Source organism: Anas acuta, chromosome 15 (assembly GCF_963932015.1).
Source record: "Anas acuta chromosome 15, bAnaAcu1.1, whole genome shotgun sequence".
Classification (NCBI taxonomy): Eukaryota; Metazoa; Chordata; class Aves; order Anseriformes; family Anatidae; genus Anas; species Anas acuta.
Genome location: NC_088993.1, coordinates 11,345,371 through 11,369,090, shown reverse-complemented (window position 1 = coordinate 11,369,090; position 23,720 = coordinate 11,345,371). Strand labels below are relative to the sequence as shown.

The window sequence follows — 23,720 nt, the reverse complement described above, 5'->3', positions numbered from 1 at the left end:
TATTTGATCCCATAGCAGCAGCCATTCCTTTCCCACAGCTGTGGTGTTCCCAGGCAGCAAAATCCCTGGGTCCCATGCAAGCACCCAGACCCCACTCTAGTACCACTGGTACCCAGAAAATGAAGCGACTGCATTGTGTCCATATTGATTTTGCTTCCCAAAGATGTTCTAACTCCACAGAGCCTACAACTCCCATAAAGATGATCTGATTAGCTCTGCAATTGTGCTTATTGCTACTAGACCCCTTTTTTCTTCTTAACGGGATTATTGATTTAGAGTTTATAGCAACTTAAATGTAACAGCAAGACGTGCTGTGCAGAGACAGAGCAAAGAAAGAAACATTCACTTTTAACAAGAACAAGATAATCCTTCTCTGCGCGTATAAATGAAGAGAGCATAGCTATTAAAATAATTGATTTGTCAACTATCTTCTTGTAAAATGCCCTGATTTGTGTACTTGGTGCTGGCCCAAGGGACAGCCACTGGCTCTCACCTGATGCTGCAGCACCTCCCTCCCTGGACGTGCCTCTGCCTTCCCGAGATGGGCGAGCTGGCCTGCTCAGAAGTATCCTGGAGAGGGGTCAGGCAGGGAGGAAGGGAGTGAGAACTGCCCATGGGCAGGAGAACACAAGGGAGAACAACTACATACTACACCTCGTAAGGGTAGGAAATGCAGCAGAAAGCCACAGCACAAGCTGTCCCTCTCAGTGGACTTGCTGTGCGTAAGAGGTGCTCTGCAAAACAATGCAAAAGTCTACGTAGAGGAAAAATACAGGCTGGTCCTTCCAGGGAAACAAACAAACCTCCACTAGACTTGATTCACTTTCTCCACACCTCCACCCCTCATACTAATGCAATTCCGAGGAAAAGGAGAAAACTAAAAATAGAAAAGGAGAGAAAAACTTGGAATTTATGCATTTATCCTAACAAAATACCCATCTCCAGTCCAATTCTACAGTTAAGGAGGTTTTGAAGCATTTCCCTGAATTAGTCTGGGGCTATTTATTAGAGATGCAAAGCGATCCTTCTATTTCAGCTCCCATGAAAGATCAAGTTAACATGTAGATCACAAGAGCTGAGAAAAAAAAAAAAAAAAAGAATATTAAAAAAAAACACTGAAGAGGAAATTCAGTGCTAAAAACTGATGTTGCTGTAGAAATCTCAGAATGTTGGTGTCAAGAAGCACCTATGCACAGGGAAACAGTAGGCACTCTACTGAACAGTCGAAGAGATCCAACCTCTAAATAAAAGAGGAAGAAAAAAAAAAAAAAAGAAAAAGAGAACAGATATTGATGAGCTCCAAGGGAAGTGCTGGGAGGAAAGCCCACACATAAATTAGGCTGCTGAAGACTACTGGGATTTCAGTTTTGATATATTCATTGTACAACTCTGTAGCTTCAATTAAAGTCCATGGTAAACAAATTAAGAGCGGGGAAGCGACAGATTTCCAAAAGTAGCTGTCTACAGGGAAGTAGCAACAAGTGGCTGTATGTTCCACACGAATCCATACCAGGCCTAGTGTACTCACTGTCATTTTTAATTCTGAAACAAATGTACATCCTACTAAGTGAACTTACAGACTACAAAGGACACCACAGTAGTAGAACAGGATGGAAAGAGGCCAGCAGCATGCCCTGGGTAGCTTAATAGATTGGAATCTTTCCAACAAAATAGATTTTAATAAAGCCAAGACACGGAGCTGTATGTTTAGGAAGCAACAAGCATTCTGCATGAGGAACCACATCCTGGAAAGCAAGATGAATAAAGGGTTTGTCAACATAAAGAACAAGCAATTTGTTAGGCGTTCCCAGTGGCAAAGCAATTAATATCATCCCTGAATATATGAATCCAAGAACAGCAACTGGGACAGAGATGATATTTGACTTCTCTACAGGGCATTGGCAGGAACCAATCCCTCCTTCAGCTGAAGAAAGACTCACTAGCAGAAGAAAAAAGCCACAGAAATTATAAGGCTGCAAGAAAGACCCCAAAATGCTCCTAGCTGGTTATGCATGCGGCCCTTCAAAACCCCTTCCTCTGCCTGGGCTCACATCCAGCCCACCTGGTGCTAGGTGCCTTCTGCACCACCGCAGTTAATGCTACAGCCATAGAGTTCTGAGCATGTTAACTGAGATCCCTTAAGAGCAGGTTCTAATGCTAAATGCCTGCAGGGGACCGAAGGGATGCTTCACCATGCCCCAGGCCACCGGACCCTGCTTGTGCCCAGCCGGCACCCTCAGTGAGACTGCTGGAGCTGCACCTTTCTACTAAACCTTTTCTTTTTCAAGCTCAAGCTAAACGATTCCATTTCACATTTAACCCTTGTGTAATGACATTTTTCCTCCATCATTTCCCTCTACATTATTATTTTCAACACAAGACAGAGCTGGCTATTATAAATTTCATCATAAATATTATTGCCAAGTGCTGATGAGCAGATGTTAAGCGGCATTTAAAGATTACAGCACCAAGGTAGGTCAAGTTATTTTAGTTCTCTCTGGAATCTAGAAAGCTCTTTTAAGCTGATTTTATGATGAACCCGATTGCCTGCTTTCATTACTAGAAATTCACCATATCTAATCCCCTTGTTTCATGTGGTAGAGCGTGTGGAGTGACACATGACTGTTTCCCTTCGTTCGGTTTAATCAACCAGCTGCAGTTGCATTCAATCACCTTGACTGGGCAATGAGGCTCCACTCACTTTGCCTGCATCGAGAGAATAAATTGGTATGCGCAGGGAGACCTGAACTGCCGCTGACTGCGCTGCGATGTTGATTCAGACCCATAATAACAGTCTGTTTGCATCAGTGACCCGGGATGCACGTAAAGAGTTTGGGCGAGTCTGAAAATAATAGACAATAATGCAAAGTAATTCAGCTTGAAGCTGAGCGGAGCAGTACGCTATCTGAATGCCAGTTTTGTAGGCAGGGCACCTGGTTACAGCTAGTAAGGGAGCAAAGCATTCACAGTAACTCGCTTGACTTGAGCTTTAGGAGCCTGTTTGGCCTGTCAATAGTCAGAGGACAGAGAGGGGACACCCTCTGAAGGATGACTGAGCACAGCAGTCAGCGAACTCGCTGCACAGCTCTCTGCAGGATGCCCAAACAGTCTTCCACTTTTGTGACCTGCCCCAAAACCTCACCTTCAGGCTGGACTGCATGCCTGTGCCTTCAGCTCAGGAGGTGACATTTCTGCTCTTACGCAGAGGTCACCAGCTCACTTCTGAAATGCTGCCCAAGTGATCAAATCCACAGGAACCCCACAGCTTCTAAAGAAGAGCTGAAGCATCCCTTGAGACAGCAGGGCTGGGACAGATTTAGTCTGCTGAAGTCTGAGAAGATTCTGTCATCTTCAACAAGCCTCAGACCAGTCAAACTGGACCAGTATTTTGCTTTATCCCCCAGCCAGTTTGCTGTTCTTACTGACTGCCTCCTTCCCACTATTAGCCTGCATGTAGCTTTCTCCAAGTTCTCATCTGCTGTGGTTGAAGATTATAATGAAACAACTAGCTTAAGTAGGGAGGGAAGGAAAGAACAGAAACAGGTACCATTATTGTGATTTTTGTACCAATAAGATGTGCAAGGGTAACAAAGTCCTGCAGGAAGCACAAAGCCTTTAGACAGACAAATCAGGTCTTTGAGGACCTCTTACACTGAGATATGGAAATATCACTCACTCACTCACTCTCAGTAGTCATAATTAAGTTTCATTCTTCCCCATCCCCTATGTGGTTTAGGGGAAGACAGGCATCAAACCCAAATTTGCACATTAAAGTATGCAACAATTATGGCAGCAAAATATATAGACAAGTAGAGTTTAAGGGCTCTAGTCTAGTCTTTTTTTTTTAAACAAACAAACAAACAGCTCCTAAAACAGCTCCTTAGAAAGGCAGCTGAACACAGAGGCATGAGCTTCGATTTCCTTCCCCCCACCCTTCAAATTCAGAAAATAATTCAAATTTCAGGAGTGCTGAATTGACCTTGTATTCTCCTCTGCTCGCCTGCTAATTAGAGTTTAACAAGTGGCGCTTCCAGCCCTTCATAGCACATCCAGAACAGAAAGTGATGCAAATGTGAACTGATAGGATCAGAGAGCTTTACCCTACCATCAATTTCTACCGAAATCCAGATGGGACATCAACAGGAATTTTGCAGACAGGGGATGGCCCAAAGCCAAGATGAAAGCAGCACTGATAAATCTGACTGTGGTCATGTTGTTCTGTTACACTTCCAACCTTTTTGAGGTTTAAAATATTACAGCAATTCCCATCTGGGGCAAGGCCTAGAAAGTAATTTCATTCTCTTCTAATGCTTTCAGCTGACAAGGTTGTCAACAGGCAAGTTTTAGTCAGTGAAACGAGCACAGCTTCAGTGAGCCAGGAACATTTAAATCGTCAGAGATAAACTAAGCGTTAGCAAATACAATATAGCTTAGCATAGCTCCAAATTAAATCCACTCGTAGTTCTCACCTAGGCATTAATAACGCAACGTATTACAGTGATTTTTCTGGGAAGAAAAAAAGGCTCTCTAAAAAGTCCCCCCCTGCCTGTCCTGATTTTCTGCTCTGGCTGGATTTGCAAAGTTTTATTTGGCATTCACCGACCTTGTTATGCATGTAGACTATTGTTAGAGGTATAATTTGATTAAACTAAGGTTTATGGGGTTTTGTTTTGAATTTGTATTTTTCAGAGCCAAGAAGCACACAGAAATGTTTCAATAATGCCTAAAACGCTGCTCAAAAAACAGTCACATACCAAAGAGCTCATGTAACTAGACTTGTACCATGTGCTATTATAACAGCATTGCTAATCTGAGAAGATGCAGAGGTATCAAAGGGATGCTCAGGAAGTAACAGACCAACGTTTCAGAATCAAGTACTGTCAGCTCTTCACGACACACAATTTATGTACAATTGTCACCAACACCCTTTTATGCTTCACGTAGGGAAACGAGAAGGCAGTGCTCTAGAACAGTTTTCTTGTATCAACAAGCCCATGGTGGAAGCAAAGACCTGCTGGGATGCAACATGCTGCACACTGCACGGACTGCAGTGAACAGGGGGACCTACGGGCAGAGCCCTCTAAAGCCAAGGGAAGGTTCCCAAAGTTTCAGCAGTTCCCCAAACAACTTGTCATACAGTCAGCTCCCTCCCTTTCTAAGCTGTAGCATATGCCTGCTGGTAGTTCCAGCTGGTTTTTAGTAGTGAAGGATCATTTCTCAATACCATTGGGAAAAAAAAAAAAAGGTCTTTATTGGTAACGTGGCCCCAGAGGTGCACAAGAACCATTTGCAAATCTGACACGGGTTTCTACAGCAACCTGCCTTCACCTTGGCATTTAATGCAGTCTGCATCAGGAAAGGGAAATGACTATGTCTGGTAATGAAAAGAGACTTCACACACACACCCCACAGGACAGTAGGATGAAAACAAGCATATCTGGAGTCAGTTGCTGCTGCAGTGTAACCTACTGAAATACGAATTTGACCTTCAGGCAAAGTCCAAGGGGGAAGACGGTTCTCTCCATGTCCACAATGACCACGACAGACATTATTTTCAATCTCTATTGCTGAATTCAGAGACAACTTTTCCCCTTACAACACGTATTGCTATGGTCACAGATTCCTTCCACTTCCCTCTCAAGTGGGTTATGCTGTCTTGCCCTCCTCCTGCAAGTGCAAGGAGTCTGCTACAATAACCAAGGGAAAATAAGCACATAAAGAGAACTGCCAATTCTCAGCTCAGTGAAAATGCCATTCGAATTAGTGTCCTTCACCTGAAAAACAAGTATATGAATGCCCAGCCTTTGAATTCCAAACACTGAATGGAAAAGCAGGACCAAACCGAAGAAATATTAGTAATATTCTGCTATTACTTGTGACAATGAAAGTAGGTAAGTTTTTTTGTCCAGGCTTTCAGTTGCAGCATACTTGCACCCAAGATCTAGGAAAAGGGGAGAGAAGCAGAAGACAGAGCCCCCTGCACAACCCACCCACCAGAGAGGTTGCTCCAAGAGTTAGAAAATGCCAACCATCACCCAGTTTCCTGGGGAGACAATCAAGAGAGAAAGCAAGGTTAATATTTTAATTAAAAGTAATAAATCAACTCTTGTTTCCTGTAATGGCTTGACGTGAATTCTCATTTGCAATATTTTTGCCATATCAGAATAGGGACATGCTCATTTGGCAGTGATATTTATTGTGCTCAGCAAATGCTAGAACGTTTCCCCCTTTAACACACAAAACTCATCTCTAAGGACTCCTCACTGTCTCCTCAAAATTACAGAATAAAGAAGGAAAGAAAGGACATAGCAGACCAGTGTAACCAGAGTAACCCACTTCAGCTTGTGTTTTCAAAAATAGCTTTCAAGTCACACCGCATTTTTGTGTTTCATTTTTACCAGCATGCTCGGTCTTGTCTCAAACACTTTCTTGTTCCCCTCCCATTCATGTCTATGGAAATTTTGCCTCCAGTGTAACCAGAAGAGGAAATACAGACTTGTATCAGTCACGTTCGTTTCTTCAGGGTAAATTATGCAGAAAGGCACTGAACAGCATAGCTTTGTGCAGGTGCTACTATGCATCTGTAAAGACAATTTACAGCAGTCCCTTTTCAAACCCTGCCCATGCTGCAGTACACAACAGACTTCACTAAGTTTCCAGGACCTGAACACCACCTCCTGTCAATTCAGCTCACATTAGCTCATGATTAGAAGAGTAAAATCATGGCTACAGCCCTCAATGGGCCATCCTCATAGCAGCCCAAATTTTCACCGCTAAAAAAACCTGGGCCTCAGTCTCCAGAAGAGAGCTGCTAGCACCTTACCCCTGAACCATGAGATGGCACCACGAGGTCTGAGAATCCTATTCCAACCCCTTCCATCTCCCAATGGTTACAAAATTCAGCCCTCAAATGTTTGTGCAGGTGTCTTGCTGTGGTGAAGATTTGCAGTCAGCCCCATCCACATCAGAGTTATTCTTGATTTGTGCTGATTTGTGCAGCTGAGGACACCTGTACTCTTCAGTGGGTTTCTCGCTTTGTACATCCTCCTGCCACTTGTGTGCACAAAGCCCTACCGGCCTTCAGGCTATTCCCAGAACAAACAGTCTGGCTTCTATTTTCAGCAGGAGCCACTGTCATTGCTTGGACTGGCGTCAAAGCAATATTTTTCTTATGTTTTTTCCAAATCCCAAGCGTAGGGAAAAAAAGGCAGACATTCTCTACGTAACTTGTTCAAATCGATGTGCCAGGTCTTAAATTCACAAGTGAGTGTTGCATTCTGTCCCAAATACTTTGTTTAAAGCTCTTCCAAGCTGACCTGTGCAGTCAACAGCGCCTGAGTAACCATAGCAGCATATTTGAACAATGCCAAATACTCATGAACAGACGCACAGAAACTCGAGGTGGAACGCACAATGCCACTAGTGAAAGCTCTGGAGCTGCTGCTGAACAGGAAAGCGGAGATAGATCTGCTGTTTACCAAGATGACAATCACAACAGGTGAGCCAGAGTGCTGATACACCTCAGAATTAAGATAACACAGATATATAGATGTAAAAGTGGAAACCAAACCAGCTCTTGAAACCCCCAGCACTGCCTGGATGCCTGGGACCAGCACAGTTACTCGGCTGGAAAGTTGTGCTCACCCCTTTGCAAGAGCTTTGTAGGTGCTGGCTTTCAATTTGACAAGAGCCCCCCAGTGGGCTAGAAATCCCAAGCACATCACATTGACAGTTGTTTTCCAGTTCTATTAAATTATACTTAAGACAGAGAGGTATTTACCTACTGCAGTTATCCCCGGAGCTGGCTTCTAAGCTCCAAGACCTTGGAAGCCTTGAAAAACCTAATTAATGCACTCCCATAAATAATTCCATCTCTTAGGAGGAGATGTACTCTCCACACAGTAAGTAACAGCTTTCTTTAATGAAAAAAATGATTTGCCAATGCAGATCTGTATTTTATTACAGGTGTTTATCAACCATTTATAATTGACCATAAAGAGAAGATAAAAAAAATATGGCAAGAAGAGAAACTCTAACCTGAAAGAGAGCACCTTCCCACAAGCTACATCATCCCTGGAAAGCAAACCTGGGCCTGTTCTGTTCTGTCAGCCGAAAACATCTCCCCAGGGAAATCTCACACTAAATTAAGAGTCAGTGCAGGCTATTTCTCCCAAGACCCCTTTGCAGCTGCAGGGACAGAAGGTTGCACAGGACAACCTCTCCCCAGCTTCAAGCCAGCAAGGAAGCAACTGCCTGCTCTGTACCCTCTAAAACGGAGCAAATCAAGTGCTTCCTATTACAGGTAGAACAGCCATGCCTGGGACCACAACACGATGGCACAGCAGGCTTCCCACTGCAAATAGACAGCAATCAATGAGTATAATAGTAAAATGGGAAGTTATAAGTCACCTGTTTACCTAGTGCTGCTACCCAGGAGGTTTAAATATACTCTTTTTAACATAGGAGTTTACCCTTTAAATAGGTTTCCTTTTGTCCAGTGGGATCAGGAGAGCAATTCTTGTTGTGGAGATGAGCCTAGGTGACCAACTCTGATACAATAGCATAAGGATTTCAAGGTAACCATAAGCTGGTTTAATTTCATTTTTTAACACTAAATAAAAGAGCTTCTAGTACCACAAAAAACATCTAGGTCCTTCTACAAAATATTCATTCAGTTCCCTTTTGAATTCTTATCCATTAATCTTAATAAGCACTCCAGAACCACTGTCAGGAACAGCTTAGTGCTCTGAGAATCAGGGCAAAACATTTGCAAAAACATCTAGCTTGGAAGAAAAGCACACACCACGCCACTGATGCTAGAGAGCTGCCTCTGCAAGGTGAGCTCTGCTCCCCATGATCCCACACAAGCTGACCAGGAACAAGGGGATGGGTTGGTGCTGTAGAAGAGCACTGCTCAGCTCCCTTCACATGGCAGGAGAACCACAGCCACGGGCAGGAGCCTGGAAACACCATCAGGAGCTCACCTGCTTGGACAAATGTGTGCTGGGAGCCACCTCAGAAGAAACACCAGGGCTTCCACAGCAAATATACCAAGGGTCTCCCCAGTAGCACCAGGTTATCAGAGAGCTTCTGTCCTTGAAGCTTGGCTAAAACACCAGCCCTCACCCATCCCAGCTCTCCTGTACAGTAAGAAATGGACCTCTGAATTCCTTGTGCAAATTTATACTTTTCTAAGTGCAGGCTTTTAGCAATGGCTATAGCCAGGGGTGCAATTAATTCAATTATTTCCAAAAGATTTTTAGCTCTGTAAAACTCATGTATTATTTAAACCTCATAACTGAACTGTGAACATTATCAAGGTCCAGTTTTCTCCTTTACACACAAGAGAAAAAGAAAAGTTTTGGTAAAAGATCTCTGCAGAATATCCCTCAGTACCTCCAAAACCCTGAGAGTCCCTGACTACTGGTAGACCTTTCATTTCTGCTGTGACTTTGATGGTACCTGACTTTCTCCATCAGCAGATCTCTAATTCACAGTGAGTCTTTGCTGTGTCTAGTCTCAGATTCCTACAGCAGCATTAAGGGATCATCATCTGTAGCAAAAGCTTTTGCCAGGCTGCTTTCTTCTGTATCTGCACTCCCCAGCAAGATTCAAGTTTCCCTGGAGGACGATGGGGTAGAGGAAGGCTGATCTTCCCTCTCAACCTGGAGGACCAACAGCAACTGGTTGAAGAATCCTCATACTTAGAGATAGGTGCCACTAGCAAACAAGAAATAAATCTAATCTGTAGTTTATATAAACAGTTTTTTAGAGCACTGGTTATTCTGATTGAAGAAGTGCCACCTCTAAACAATTAATTCAATGGAGCAGGTTCACTGCCAGCCTGCATTTCACCTTTGGGAAAGGGCTGAAAAAAAAAACAAAAAAAAAAAACACAGCCCTCTGGAGCAAAACAGACTCAGCTGCTTCCTTGCAATCTCATATTCAACCATTGAGGAGGCGTGTGCAAAAACAAGAGTTCACTGGCAAGAATTACTGTGGTCTTCCTTGCCATTCTGAGACCTAAAGTAACAATTTAAGGAGCAAGCACAGCCCAGGAGCAAGTCATCCGCACAAAGGAGTTGGTCTCCCACTCACAGCTGTGAGGCACAGCTGCCATCCTCCTCCCCTCTGCAACTCCCAGCTCTAGTTAGGCATCAAGCACAAAGACAAAGCTCTTTACAAATACTAAATGGACAACATGTCCTACGCTTTCTAGCAGCTAGACAGATAGCGTGCCCCCCACCCCCCAGCAGTCCCCAAGCATCTTTGAAGGAATATTATCTGGACTTAAACCTACCGACCAATGGCTAGCTCCTTCGTTATTCAACAGCCATTAAACACAGCAGATGCATACAAACAGAGAAGAGCAAAGCAGAAACTAACTGAGCAGCATTCGCACCCAAAAAGTAAGCTAGGGATGTAGCCAGTTCACAGCTCCCAAGAGGTCGACTTGGTGTGATCACTGACACAACTCTTAGGAGTCCTAGCTCTGTTTTTTAAACAGATTTCCTAGAGATCTGCATTACTGCATCTTCCAAGTGCTGTAGCTGTCAGTCAGCTTTCCGTAAGTTATTACTTATGTGCATTCAGAGCGGTTTGGGAACCGAAGGTTGTCTTGTCACTTCCACGCTCTATAAACAGTCGAGATGCTGGAATATGGTAATATTTACTCCTGTTTTGCCATCTGCTTATAGATGCACATAAAACATGTGACTCCCAGAACGTGGAACAGCAAAAATAACAGTTATGGCTTTTCATTTTGAGATAAAGGTAAAAAAATAAAAATCAATATACATCTCTTCTTCTTTTTAATGAAAAAGGTAGTATTGTACAAAAGATAAAAATATAGTGTGTGTGTGTATATATATATATATAATCTTCTCAATATATACTGTTCAGCTATAGTTTTTACTAAAGAATCAGCATCTTAAAAAAAAAAAAAAATCTGCCTCCAGATCCCTACAGTCTCAGTTATGTAATCAGTCAATAAAAAGCAACCAGAGGGCTCTGCTGTTTATCTTTAGCAGAAAAGATCCATCCAAGCTCTAGGTCAGGTTGTAACAGGATGAATGTCCCCAAACGCCCTCTTGCCTGAACACTTTGACATACCTGGGAAGAAAGCAACTACTTTTAGCGTTGATTTCCACTCTGAAGCTCTCTTACACTCCTACAGTTGAATCTTTACAACTTCTTCTCACAGCCAGATCAAAACCCCAGATGCCAGGCAGCTGCTGCCCAGGACGAGCCCACCTAAGGGCAGCCCCCAGAGCAGCTGTTCTCAGCATGCCCACAACAAGGCAATTACAGCCCCCACCCACCATCAGCTCCCCACCCAGGTGCAGTTTCTTACTCAGGTGTTCATTGCTAGGCAGTGCCAAAGACAGAATTAAAATTGTGAGCGTAATTCTCCAAATAAAGATCAGCACGGCCAACTGAAGAGCAAAGCCCCTCTGCTTCTCCCTACTAACAAACCAATCCAAACACCAAACTGTTAATGGTAGAGCACTTCTGTCTGCAGGCTCCCAGCAATGCAGGAAAATATCCAAGACAATTTCACCATTGCACCTTTTCAAGCACAAAGTGAGATCTGCAAAAGCTATTTCCTAAAGGGCAGCCCTCACCCCAGAGAATGCCAGTCTTCACTTCCTACAGTTTATTTTGAAAAGAGCTGATAAAGAAAGGTGGATTAAGTAGAAGGCTGATACCTCTGCAGGTCTTTGATCCACAAGATGGTCTCACAAGATGAGAATAGAATGAAATTTTGTGCTCCCCTTGACCTTAGGACATACAACATTGGGATGCTGAGGTCTGTTTTTCCCTTGCAGGGATGGGAAATGCCAACCCTGTTGTGGGGATTTTTTTATTTGTTTGTTTAACAAATCCAAATGAGATCTTTTGAAATCTAATTGTGTAATATCCCACAGAAACCTCAAACTCTCCATGGCTGGAGAAGGATGTCAGAATGTCAGAGCTGGAGAAACATTGCTGCTGCAGCTGATTTCCTCTTATAGAGAACACCATCAGCTTGTTAGCTTACCAAGCAGAGCATTTTGTTTACTGTTAGATGCTGTTGACGCCGCACTTTAAAACTTGCACAGATGTAGTGCCTCTGCTACCACATTTTCTTCATTCTGTTTGTTGAACTGTTCTTCTCACACTGGCCTGGGACTCTTAAGATGCCTACAAACTGCACTTTCACCCAGCAGCAAACTTTTATACTTTTGCTTTCTCACTACTGTAAAAATGAAGAACAAACATTAACTCTGTGTCCCATCCCACTCCCACAGAGCCACCCCACAAAGAAGCACTCGTCTGATCACAGCAGGAGGTGACATCTCAGAGCTTGCAACACCCCACCACATCCAAATATAGTCACCCTAGGGTCCCCAGGTAAGGTAACACACAACTGAACACACACAAAGACCCTTTTGGTTCACAGATTGTGATTTAAGACATATAGGGAATTAAGGCAACTCCAGAAAAATCTATTTGTTAGGTCTGTACTTCTATCAGTCTAGAGAAATATTAGCAGAACTCACAGCAGTAATGAAAAAGAACATTCAATGTCTTGTGTGACCACAAAGTAATTATGAGACTCATTTTACATTGCATTTTAATTAAAAGTTCATTATAAGAATTTTCTTTTAAGAACAGCATACTACATATTAATGGAAATATGTAACTTTATCCTACAAATGGGACTGTCACCATATTATTCTTACAATTCAAACATATGAAAAATAAAATATGATATATAGCTATATAAATTTCCCCTCCCCACCCATTTAAATTCATTTTCTTTTAAATAACAAAAGTATTAACTCTTTCCCGGTACAGTGCATTTGCTATCCGCGAGCCACAAACTAAGTAGTCACGTCAATGCCAAGGAAAACAGCAACATTGTTTGCAAAATATTGAGAGAAAATGAAAAAATATAGTAGTCAGCCCAGTGCTTACAGAAGAGAGACAGTCAACAAGAATTGAAGGAACCAGCACATTTTACATAGGACCATTATAATAACATAGAAAACAGTGCAGAAGACTTATGTTGGAAAAATATATAGTGATTCTTAGCAAGCTGAAACTGAACTTTGGCACTTGCTCATAAAAAGGCCTTTCAAAGCAAAAGAAAACAGAAATTCACCTAATCACAGCTTCTATATTTAAAGAAGAGACATGGACTAAAGCAAGAGAAACAATAGAGAAAAGTTTACAAGCCAGGTCACTACAAATTCAGTACATTCAACCTACAGAAAACACAAATACAATCTTTCATCCAACCATCTATACAGGGATCCTGGCTAGGGAAAGACAGGCTTTGGGACAGAGCCTTACCTGAAGCTTCTCTACTTCAATGGAGCTATGCTGATTACACAGCCCTTTCTGCAAATTGAACTAGAATAGCATGTGTCAAATACATTGCCTCCTTACCATAAAATAAAGATTTCTGAACTGTAAATTAAGAAGCAAGACCATTGCACTCAGACAGTGGCTGTTCTGCTCTATCCACAGTTGCACCATAGTCACTGTAATATAAGGATAAAGTGATTTCTTTAAAAAGGGCTAAAAAAGAATGGCTTCAATTCGAAGGGGAGACAATAGACTGGAAGGAAGGATTCACATTTAGCCTGTTAGTCTTCGTGCTGTGTCAGCACTGCACATTAACATGTTAACTACAATATCCCTTTTGATAACTGCTCCCCATCCCTGTCAGAAGAACTGATGTCCTAAAGTAGGGCCTAACCCAAAGGCGGCTGCAGGCCAAAGCATATTTCTGGATCAGCCCATAAGAAAAGAAGGGCTGCTCTAGACAAGAAGTGCTTCTTTCATTGTCAGGCTCAATGCTCCAAAACTATGGTGTGTTGTTTTTTTTTGTTTTGTTTTGTTTTCCACTGAGGCAATTTATTTCATTTTTTTAAGGAGTTAGGGAAGGACAAAGAAAAATAAGTGCCTTAGATTGCACAGCAGATTGTCCTACTGAAGGGGGCACTTGAATGGGAAACAATTGCAGCTATAAATCTAGCAGACGCTCTTCACATGTCTCCACAGGCCATTTAGTTGCACCTCCAAACACATCAACGTTGTTATCAACCCAGGGTATGATGTTGCCAGGCATGTTGGTAGAGCAGTTAGCAATATTCATGATGTCTTCAGCTTTTAAAACCCTGTCCCATATATTGAACTGGCTCATTTCCCCAACGAAGGCTTGAGTCGCATCAAATCTTCCTCCTACTGTGTCCTTCAGGCACAGAAGAATTAGGATTAGATGAGAAGATTATTTCAGCATTTTCTTCATCAAACTTGAAGACCCTCCCACCCACAGCCACGCGGCTAAAAGGAGGCACAGAGGTAAGTGACAGGGACAAGCAACTTCAAGTTTCTAGAAGGGCTACTTTGAGCAAGATGTCATTCTGTGGAACAGGTACAAGCTCCAGTCTGAAATGGTTCAAAACAATTCAAAGCAAACAGTAGCGACTGTACATCATCACACAATGGTATACAGTCACCTACAGTTACAGCTACACTTAACTAACCCTGCCCCCAGTTAATAGAGCAGGAAGGCAGCTGTAAATATTGAGGCTGATTTAGGACCCATTTTGCAAGCTTGGTACAAGAAAGCTTCAGCAAGAACTACATAGATGCGTAAGATCACTCACAGTTTTATAGCTATAGATTAAACTGTTACTGCAGCCCTTGACCAATGGTCCGCAGGGACTACAAGATGGGATCTTTGGATCTGGACACACACAGGCTTCTGCTGGCTGAACCAAATGAGTAATGCCAACTGTTACTGCACAAGCCTGAAGTGTTTATTTGCTCAACTCACTACTGAAGGACAGTGTGATCGGACTGACAGCACAGGACAGAGCCAAGCGTAGTACAGGCAATGGCAAGGGAGAGTTACAGAAAAAGCTGCCAGCCATTTAATAGTGAGCTGGAGCATCTGCCGTACAGAGTGTATTAGGATTCTGAATTTACCATTCTGTCACTTCTGTTATGGGTAAGGAGCTACTGAAATCAGCATCGGGACAAAATTAATTCTTCATTGCCTTGCCCAGTTGTGAACCTGGGAATACTGGAGAAAGAATATTTCCTGCTATGCATTACAACCAATGGTTTTTATTAGGATAATGTATATATAATCATCCAAAGAACAAATAGAGAAAAACACCAAGATAATAGAGCCACACAACTCGTAGTTAATATCTCATTAAGCTATTGCCTAAATCAAGGGATTTTGAATCTTCTTTTCCCATATTCAGAAAGGACTTAACCTCATGAATGATGTCTGCTGGCAATACTAATATTCAAACTTTATTAGCATTTGCTTTAAGAGAGCTATTTACCTCTACCTTTAATGAGAAACTAAATATATGATGTAGAATTCATATCTTTCCCACTCATCTTTAAAGTGGGCATCAACTTCTAAAGTAGTGATAGGATCCACTACTGTAAAGATGTGTACACCTGAAAAGCCACACAACTCGGCCTAGAGGGAATTCCCCTTGGCACTTACATAGGTTATCAGGATAGAAGATCCCAATATACCCACAAGCACTCCAGTGCCCACAGTTGTCGGTCCCCTCATCCCCATATATACTTTCTTTTGTCTAATCTGGGGCTTTGGGACTAACATTCTGACTATTTTGGGAATAATGAGGAGATGGAGGGGAAAAAAAACCAACAGCAATGTGCTAAGGGGGGTGGCCAATTTGGCTTCAATTAAAAAAATTCAAAGCAATTAGCCTTGGTCTGCTTTCAGGAAGCTCCTTTTTGATTGTGCTTACACAACAGCACTGGCCAGTTCTCTCCTTTTCTGAAACTTCAGTGGCCATGTTGCTAGCACCGAGCAACCTAGCTCCAAGGATGTCATTTAAGGCATTACCCAGATCATTGACCTAGCTGCACCTTGTAGCATTAAGAGTGGGAATGAGTTGCAACATGAACATTCTGAATATTTAATAAATTAAACATAATATAACAAAGTATGATTATATTAAGTATTTGTTGCTGTTTTAATCTTTCAGATACTACGTATACAACAAGACCAAGCATTTACAAGCAAACTGTCTCACAGCTGCTGTTTGGTTGGGGGGGTCCTTGATTTCCCTTTGTCTTTTTTATTGGGCTTGTTTGTTTCTGGTGTTGTGTGTGTTGTGGGGTTTTGTTTTGTTTTTCTTAAGCAAAACAAAACACAACCCTGGAACACAGAATCATTCACTTACCTGTTCCTGACCCAGGATCAAGACACCTCCAGGTTTAATTGGATGCCAAGGAGCAAGATTCTCCCCAGTGCCAAGCTTCTCTCCATCCTGAAAAGCCTCCCACATTCCATCTCTTGTTGTCCACGTAATACAGATATGATGCCATTTTCCATCACTAACGAAGAGAGGGAGTTGGGCAACCTACAAAGAAAACAACAAAAACAAAGAATAATGAATGTTGTAAACCAAGTCTGGCAGTTCAAGCACAATGTTTGTAAAGGGTCTGTATTTATCTACTGTCTGCAGAGGCATAAGCTTTAGGGGCAGATACTAATCCACATTTTCCTATTTTGTCCCAGCTCTCCTGTATTCAGGAAAACGGGCATGCTTTTTATTCCAGATGTAGGCCCTTGTTTCATCTGTAATCAAGACACAAGTACTAGAGTCTAAGCTGCTATCAACCCAGTGATACTGCATATTTATTTGCATTTACTTAAATCTCACTGCTGACTTTCAATCCAGTGCTCATGTTAAGTTCCTCTTCAAGTCTACATTTTGCTTGCACCATTTGCAGTGAGAACTCTAACAAATAGTTCAGTCTGCTGTGGAAGCTATTATGCAGGCATTCTGTTCCTTCAGGACTTTGATCTAAAAACTTACCCAAGTCAACATAAAGACACAAATGTAGTGGGCTATTAAGCAGCTGTGATGTGGAAGAAAGAAAAACTTATCAGAATGTTAGTACAATTGACATAATACTTAAGAGATGAAAAGTTATTGCTAAAAACAAGCATGCTCAAGTCTCCTTCTTCTCCATAAGCCATTAAAGATAATCTGATTTCGGTTTTATTGATTTGGCAGGATGGTAGGACTGTTACAAGTCCTTAACTATCCATGTGACTGAACCAGCTGAGATGTGCTGTAAATTCATAAACACCTGATCCCTCAGAGAACAGTGAGTTACTAGGAAACCTAACAGGCCAAAGAAAACAAGGGATGTGCCTGAACGCAAGTTGCACTACAATACAGCCTGGGCAAAGTTAAGAATCTAGTTCTGCTCACACTGATTCAAATCCAGTCACTTTAACTATTTACATTTTATAATTAACCCAAGCAGAAGGTGATGAAGAATGAAGTATCCAGTCTGTTTTAATGCAGAGTTTCAACAGGTCTTGTTTCCCTCGGGTCTAATTCAAAAAACATCAGTGGTGTGAAGCCATGAGGGACAATTAGATGTTGCTTTCTGCATCTAGATGTAAGTCTGAAAAAGTTATGTTCCAAATGATGTTCGGTCACAAAACATAATAAAAGCAGCCATAGTTACATGCCTCCCAAACAGATGATGGGATACAAAATTCAAGAGGCCAAGATCTGTTTGTAACTGGAGAGGACAAACACAGGTGTGTGCATACCTAGATGTAACACAGCCTTGCCTCAATACCCAAATACATACACCATTTGACTTTTTTAAGAGTACTTTTATGAATTTGCAACAAACAGATGGGCAACAACAGACGGGTACACATTCTTCTACCATCCCAAAGGCCCAGAGGTGGCTCTCTCAGAGAGAATGAGTTACCACAGAGGTACCAAGGGTTCAGGCATAGAAACACGGTGTTATTCTGCTTATGTGGACGTGAAAAGGATTCTTACCTTATCATTAATTAGCAGTTCAATTGGATTATTTCCCCACTCTATGAGGACAATTTCATTAGCCTGCCCAGGAACAGCATATGAGAATGGAGTGCCAATTCCAGGAGAAGCACTTGACCTCAGCCATAAGCACACAGTAAAAGCATACAGCTCTGGCAGAGTCTTCTTGATCTTCCCATACAAGTAGTTTGTGCGAAGAGGAAGGGACACTTTGAATTCATCAGGTGATTTAAATGCACTACTACCTAGAATTACATTGAAGAAGAAAAATCAAACAAAACAATATGTATATGTAATTCAGGCTGGGAAAAGAATATAATTTATATTGAGAAACTTTAATTTTACCCATGTTAAAGAGGATACACAAAAAAATATACTGAAGATTAGCGATGTTGATTTTGCAGCACAGTTAGAGAATACAGCTAGATTTTATATACATCATGCTAATTCTTTTTCCTCCTCACTCAGAGCAAAATAATAGATGGCATACAACTAATGAGAGGCTATTAAAAATTTTCTTTCTTCATTGCTCAGTTCATGGCTGGAGGCCTTCCTATCTCACACAATTCAAACTGTTTTAAAACGTATTTACTGTTACCAAACAGTGAATCTCTAGTATACTCATTATTAAAGCACGACAGTGTTTCAAAAATGATGTTTCTTTTCCTATTACTTCTACACAGGGAGCTAGCAGCAGTATCCCAATTTTATAGATAGCAGACTGAGAAACAGGTTGATGCTCTTGATTTGGATGGCCAATCTGAAATAACAAAAAAAAATCATATATTCCAGAAAGCTTCCAAAAAGCAGAGTTAAATTTAGAACTGTTTTCTACCCATAGACAAATCCAGTGGAGTTCTGAACTCAAATACAAAGCTGAAGCTCAAAGTGACAAAGAAAAATGTGATATAAACTTGTGAACTACCAAAACACTAGACACTGATGTAGTTACTTGCAAGTAATTTTTTAGATTTTAAGTATATTAAAAGGAAGAGAGAAATCCCACATTGTGCCCACAAAATAAAACCCCACAGTTCTGTAGTAGAGTGTCAACCTCATCCTTTTAACAACCCGATTGCCACCCATTTCCTTTACTCAACATTCCCAAAACAAATTCAATCCAAATGGCCAAATTTCACACTCCAATCCGAATGAAGAGCTGCTGTCACAAAAGGTTGCCACAATTTTCATATGAATTTTTTAAACTGTTGGCATTCTTTCAGTTCTGATTCTCAGAAGCAACTGAAGTGTTTTGACTGCATTTTTCACAGAAAGAGGGGGTGGAAGAAGAAAAAGCTTGTCTGATGCTTGCATCTGTCTTGAAGACCTTACAGCCCAAAAACCGAAATACTCCAAATTTATAAGCAAATAAAAGTAGGGTCTTCGGGCTAATGTTGAGCAACCTCCACTAGGCTGGCACAGCCAATGTCAAAATAATAAAAAATTTACTCCATTGAGAGCGTTACTCACTGTGTGAAAGAGCTTAAGGAAGCAATAATAGGTTGGAAAAGAACAAACAATATTCATCTTAATTGCACTTTTACAGTTTGTCCTTATGACTTGAAAACACCCACAGCTCCAAATGGTACCAAGATTCCCCTGTTCTGGGCAACGTGTACATGCACAATGAAAAATGAAATTATTTTCCTAAAGAATTTCAGTTAATTGTGGACAAGGTGGGCAAAAAATATTGTTATTCCTTTTTAAAGGGGTTTGGATTTAAACACAGCAAGTGACTTGTCTGTGTTTCCAGCAAAATTATGCATCACATTTAAGGCCTGGCTCTACCAGTTGCGGGATCAGTCCTCCCATCAGTCCTGCTTTTTATTGAAACACATACTTCAGTTGAAGGAGATAACTGGTATAAATTACCAGAAGACTTTGGCAATCAGGACAGTTGTATGAACTTCAAGCTCTTCTGCTCCACTGGTAACTAAAGACTTCTGCCATAGTGACAGATAAAAATCCCGAAGGCATACTGCCACCTTGGAAGGTAAGTTCTTCCTCCATTTAATCTCAGAATGACCAGGTGCTTATGGCTCTTCAGTTAGTTGGCAGGAATAGATGTTAAACAGCATGTCATTTAAAATAAAAGCACTGTAGAAATGCTGTTTTCAAAAAATGTCAGATCACTTCAAGTACTGACTGCATTTAATCTACGGATTTATTAAGTTCTTAGGTCATTATTACCCTCACCTTGATTTGACTGAGGAGCCAAAGGCACAGAACAGCTAAGCAAACCGCGTTGTAACAGACAGCAAATTACACAACCAAAAGAAAGCCTGTGTCTTGGTTGCTGGCCCAAATACTTCACTTCCCTGGAGACTTATACGAAGACAGCCCTCTCTCTTCCCCACACACACACACAAAAAAAAAAAAGGAAGCTGGGAAGGGGCTATTTTTAGCCCAAGCAAATTACACATTCTTGTTCTCCCACTACTGCCTTTCTCTTTGTGATGACTTACTGATATGAGTCACATCTTCCACAGACATGGACTAGCAATACTTGCCACATAAGACATTAACAGGCCACCAGTTCTCCAGAATTTTAGTTGCAGTGTAGGTTTTATCTTAGCTCTCAGGAAAGCATTAAATAACAGAGTCAATACAGGAGTTCTTCCTCCTCTTCCTCTTTCCCTAGCCTTCACACTTTTAAAATGAAAACATTAATGCAGTATTATACAAATGGATCCATTAGGCTTCATTTTAAAATTCATGAGATATGCATGTTTATGCTATTTTGAAAGCATGTCCATTATGCTGCTTTTAAGGAAGGGGCCTATTCACTTTGGAAAAATCATTTGAAGATTGGACAGTGATATTTACCAGTACTCTAGTCCTACACTGTCTACTTAGTAGGTGTATATAATCACTCCAGAAATACAGTTCTGTTCTTCAGCTCATTTTCACAGACATTTGTAATTCAAATAAATGGACCCTACTCAAGCATACGGATCTCAGTAATAATTAACCCAAGTATCTCATTAAATGTCTGGGATTAAGAGAGTGCCCCCAGTGGCACCACGTGTAATCTACTACAAACTCCAAAGGCTATGTACTTGATATAGGACACAATTGAATTATCTCAATGGCATATCCAGCAATAGAAGGAAAGACCTTATCCTACCAGTGACATTTCCAAAGTAGCAGGAAGCGGTTCTGGCAAAAGACACCATTTATTACATCAAAGGCAGTTGTGCTAATTAGCTTAGCCTCTATTATTTTCAGTTCAAATAAAGGCAGCTCTACTTAGATGTGTACTTGACATTACCCAGGTAATTACCTGACACCAATATTGTACTTCTTCCTATTTCCACTTGCCTCTTTATTTAACTTTCCACCTCACAAACACTAAGAATTTCATCCTAAACACTCACATATGCCAACATAAGAGACAGGAAGCCAAAGCCATGCAGGAAGGCTCTGACAGAAGGAAGAAAGGTATTTAAGTATTTGCACTGTTACCTAATATTCAGTCCAGTACTTTAACCAGAAACAGGCTGTTGTCCTTCCCTCAACACACACATTTAAACTAGTGTGCTGGAAGGGGGGAGGAGACAAAATAAATCATCATGGGGAAGTGTTTAGGTTTTGTGCAAATTACCTTTTTCTAATTCAGACACTCTTTCTAGCAATGCATTCAAGGCTGTCTCTGTCTTCTGCCGATGGGCTGATGTCTCATTATGAAGCAAAGATTTTTCATCCTCAAGCTCGGCCACTTTGCTCAGGAGCTGGCGTTCTAGGTCTCCAAGTCTCCGCTGGAGCATCTCTCGAAGATCATTAGGCAGTGCTGCATATGACACATTGGCTCGAAGTTGGTGCTTTAAGGGAAAGGAGAAGAAAAAAATGCCATTTCTAAAACAACAAGTTAAACGTAGATATGTTTCTGACTAAAAGGAAAGAAAGCAGGATCACTGAGTTCTCTGGCAAGTACAAAAGAGGCATTGCCTTTTAGTGCTTGTCATGTTCAGCGCTTTTATCAGCACTGTAGCAAAACAGGTCCTGAAACAAAAGGGCACTTTTGTTAGAGGCTTCCAGTGTTTCACATGAAGGAGTCTTCATACATTCAAGTTCAATAAAATCAATGTAGGAAGCCAGGTTTGATGCATTTCCTTTACTATGGGTATGTGTGGCACATTAGTCAATTTTTGCTTTACTTACTGCAAATGACATTACCAACTTAAGTAAATAGAAAAACTATTATTTCAACAAAAAAAGTTTAACTACTTCTAAAGCAAATTTACCAAACTAGTTTCCTCAGTTTTGACTTGCAGAGCATGGAGTCAGATACTCTTTAGATCAGCTTTAGATACTAACAGTGAAAGCATTTTTCTTTAAACTGCAATAACCAAAAATCTTTGTTAAGCAACACTGGTATCTTTAAGCATACCAGGAAACCAACAGTTCCACCTACCTACATCTTACTCTAGTAGACTGTCCCTTCTACAACATTTAAAAAAAAGAAAAAAGCCAACATAAGGTGCCTCAAAAACCCAGTAACAATAATGTTACACAACCTGGTCATTCAGAACTACCCAAAAAACAGCCCTCAGTGCTTAGACCTCAGAGAATAACCTTTAGGAAGTTAGTCTCCATCCTCCTCCCAAGCACCACTGAATGCTTGGAGGAGAGCAAAAGGACACCTACGGATCTCTCCGTGTGGAAGACAAAACACAATGCCCAGCACTATTCGTGTGGGAATACTCTATAAATTGTTTCCACAAGTGCTACTCAACCACAGGCACTACCCAAAAGCACATGGAAATCTTTTGTCAGCAAGCTTGGACCAAGTCCCCTTTGTATTCAGTCACACAGAATCACATTCATTTTATTCAATGCCAGCCCTAAATCCATCACCTCATCTTCACAACCTGCCCTACACAAACTCCTTGTCACCACTGGCTGGCTCAGCACCATATGCCAAGGTCTTATCGCTACAGATGTCAGCATTATACCTCAAGCCCTGTGAAGCCACATTCCCAGGAAAAGAGAATTAGGCATATTAGCACAGAAATCAAGCACTAAAACCGCATAACCTCTCCCCACGCTGAGAACGCGCTCGGAGAGAAGACCTTCAGGCTGCTACCATTAAGCCGAGCGGATGAGCCAAGACCTCAAGGGACACGAGCCAAGCGACCGGCCAGCTCGCAGAGCTCCGCGCAGCTGAAGCGTGCTGCTGGGGTCGTGCCGGGGGGCTCGGGCAGGAGGCTGGGGCAGGAGGAAGGCTGCCTGCCCAGCCCTACCTCCAGGCTCTCCAGCCGGTCCTTCAGGGTCTGCATGGTGCGGCTGAGCTGGTCGATGACCTGCGCCGGGTCCCTCGGCAGGTCGCCCATGGTGTCCTTGCCCTTGCCCATCTCCTTCTTCCAGGGCTTGCCGTCGGTACTCTCGCAGCGGCTCAGCTTGCCGGTGAGCTCCCGGATGGCCTCCCGCTGGCTCCCGATCGTCTCCTTCTGCTGCAGGACGGTCTCCCGCAGCTGCAGCACCGTGGCTTTCAGCTCCTCCTCGGGGGGCAGCGCGCCGCCCTGCATGGGCACGGGGGGCAGCGGGCAGCCGGCTCCGGCGGCGTCCAGCGGCAGCGAGGTGCAGACGAAGCGGCTGCCCGGCGGGCTCTCCTGCTCCCCCACCGCCCCCCGGCCGCCCGCGGCTACGGCGAGGAGGAGCCCGGCGACCACGGGCAGCATCCCGGCGGGCGCGACGGGCGAGGGCCGGGCGGGGGACGCGGCGCTGCCGGGAGCGGAGCGGGGACGCGGCGCTGACAGGAGCCGCCGCCGCCCCGTCCCGCCTCGCCGGCCCGCGGCTTTTATCGGGCGGGGAGGGGACGGGGGGGGCGCTCCCGGCTGCCGCTGGTTGGTTGCGGCC

The 23,720-nt window shown here is 42.5% G+C and overlaps 1 protein-coding gene across 2 annotated transcripts; it reads right to left on the bottom strand.

The window, feature by feature from the left end:
• Positions 1 to 12,599: 12,599 nt before the first annotated feature.
• On the bottom strand, positions 12,600 to 23,655 carry NPTX2 (neuronal pentraxin 2). 2 transcript variants are annotated; one of them, XR_011101595.1, is made up of 6 exons: positions 23,105 to 23,653; positions 21,466 to 21,682; positions 17,862 to 18,106; positions 16,230 to 16,409; positions 14,983 to 15,079; positions 14,103 to 14,242 (listed from the first exon to the last, which is right to left on the bottom strand). XR_011101595.1 is itself a non-coding variant. In XM_068699109.1 (5 exons), exons 1-5 carry the CDS (start codon positions 23,540 to 23,542, stop codon positions 14,015 to 14,017), a joined length of 1,308 nt encoding a protein of 435 aa, XP_068555210.1. In that variant the 5' UTR covers positions 23,543 to 23,655; the 3' UTR covers positions 12,600 to 14,014. The 2 variants fall into 2 exon arrangements, 1 of the variants encoding a protein (XP_068555210.1); XM_068699109.1 differs by lacking the exon at positions 14,983 to 15,079 and having other exon boundaries at positions 12,600 to 14,242; positions 23,105 to 23,655.
• Between the last annotated feature and the right edge of the window lie 65 nt (positions 23,656 to 23,720).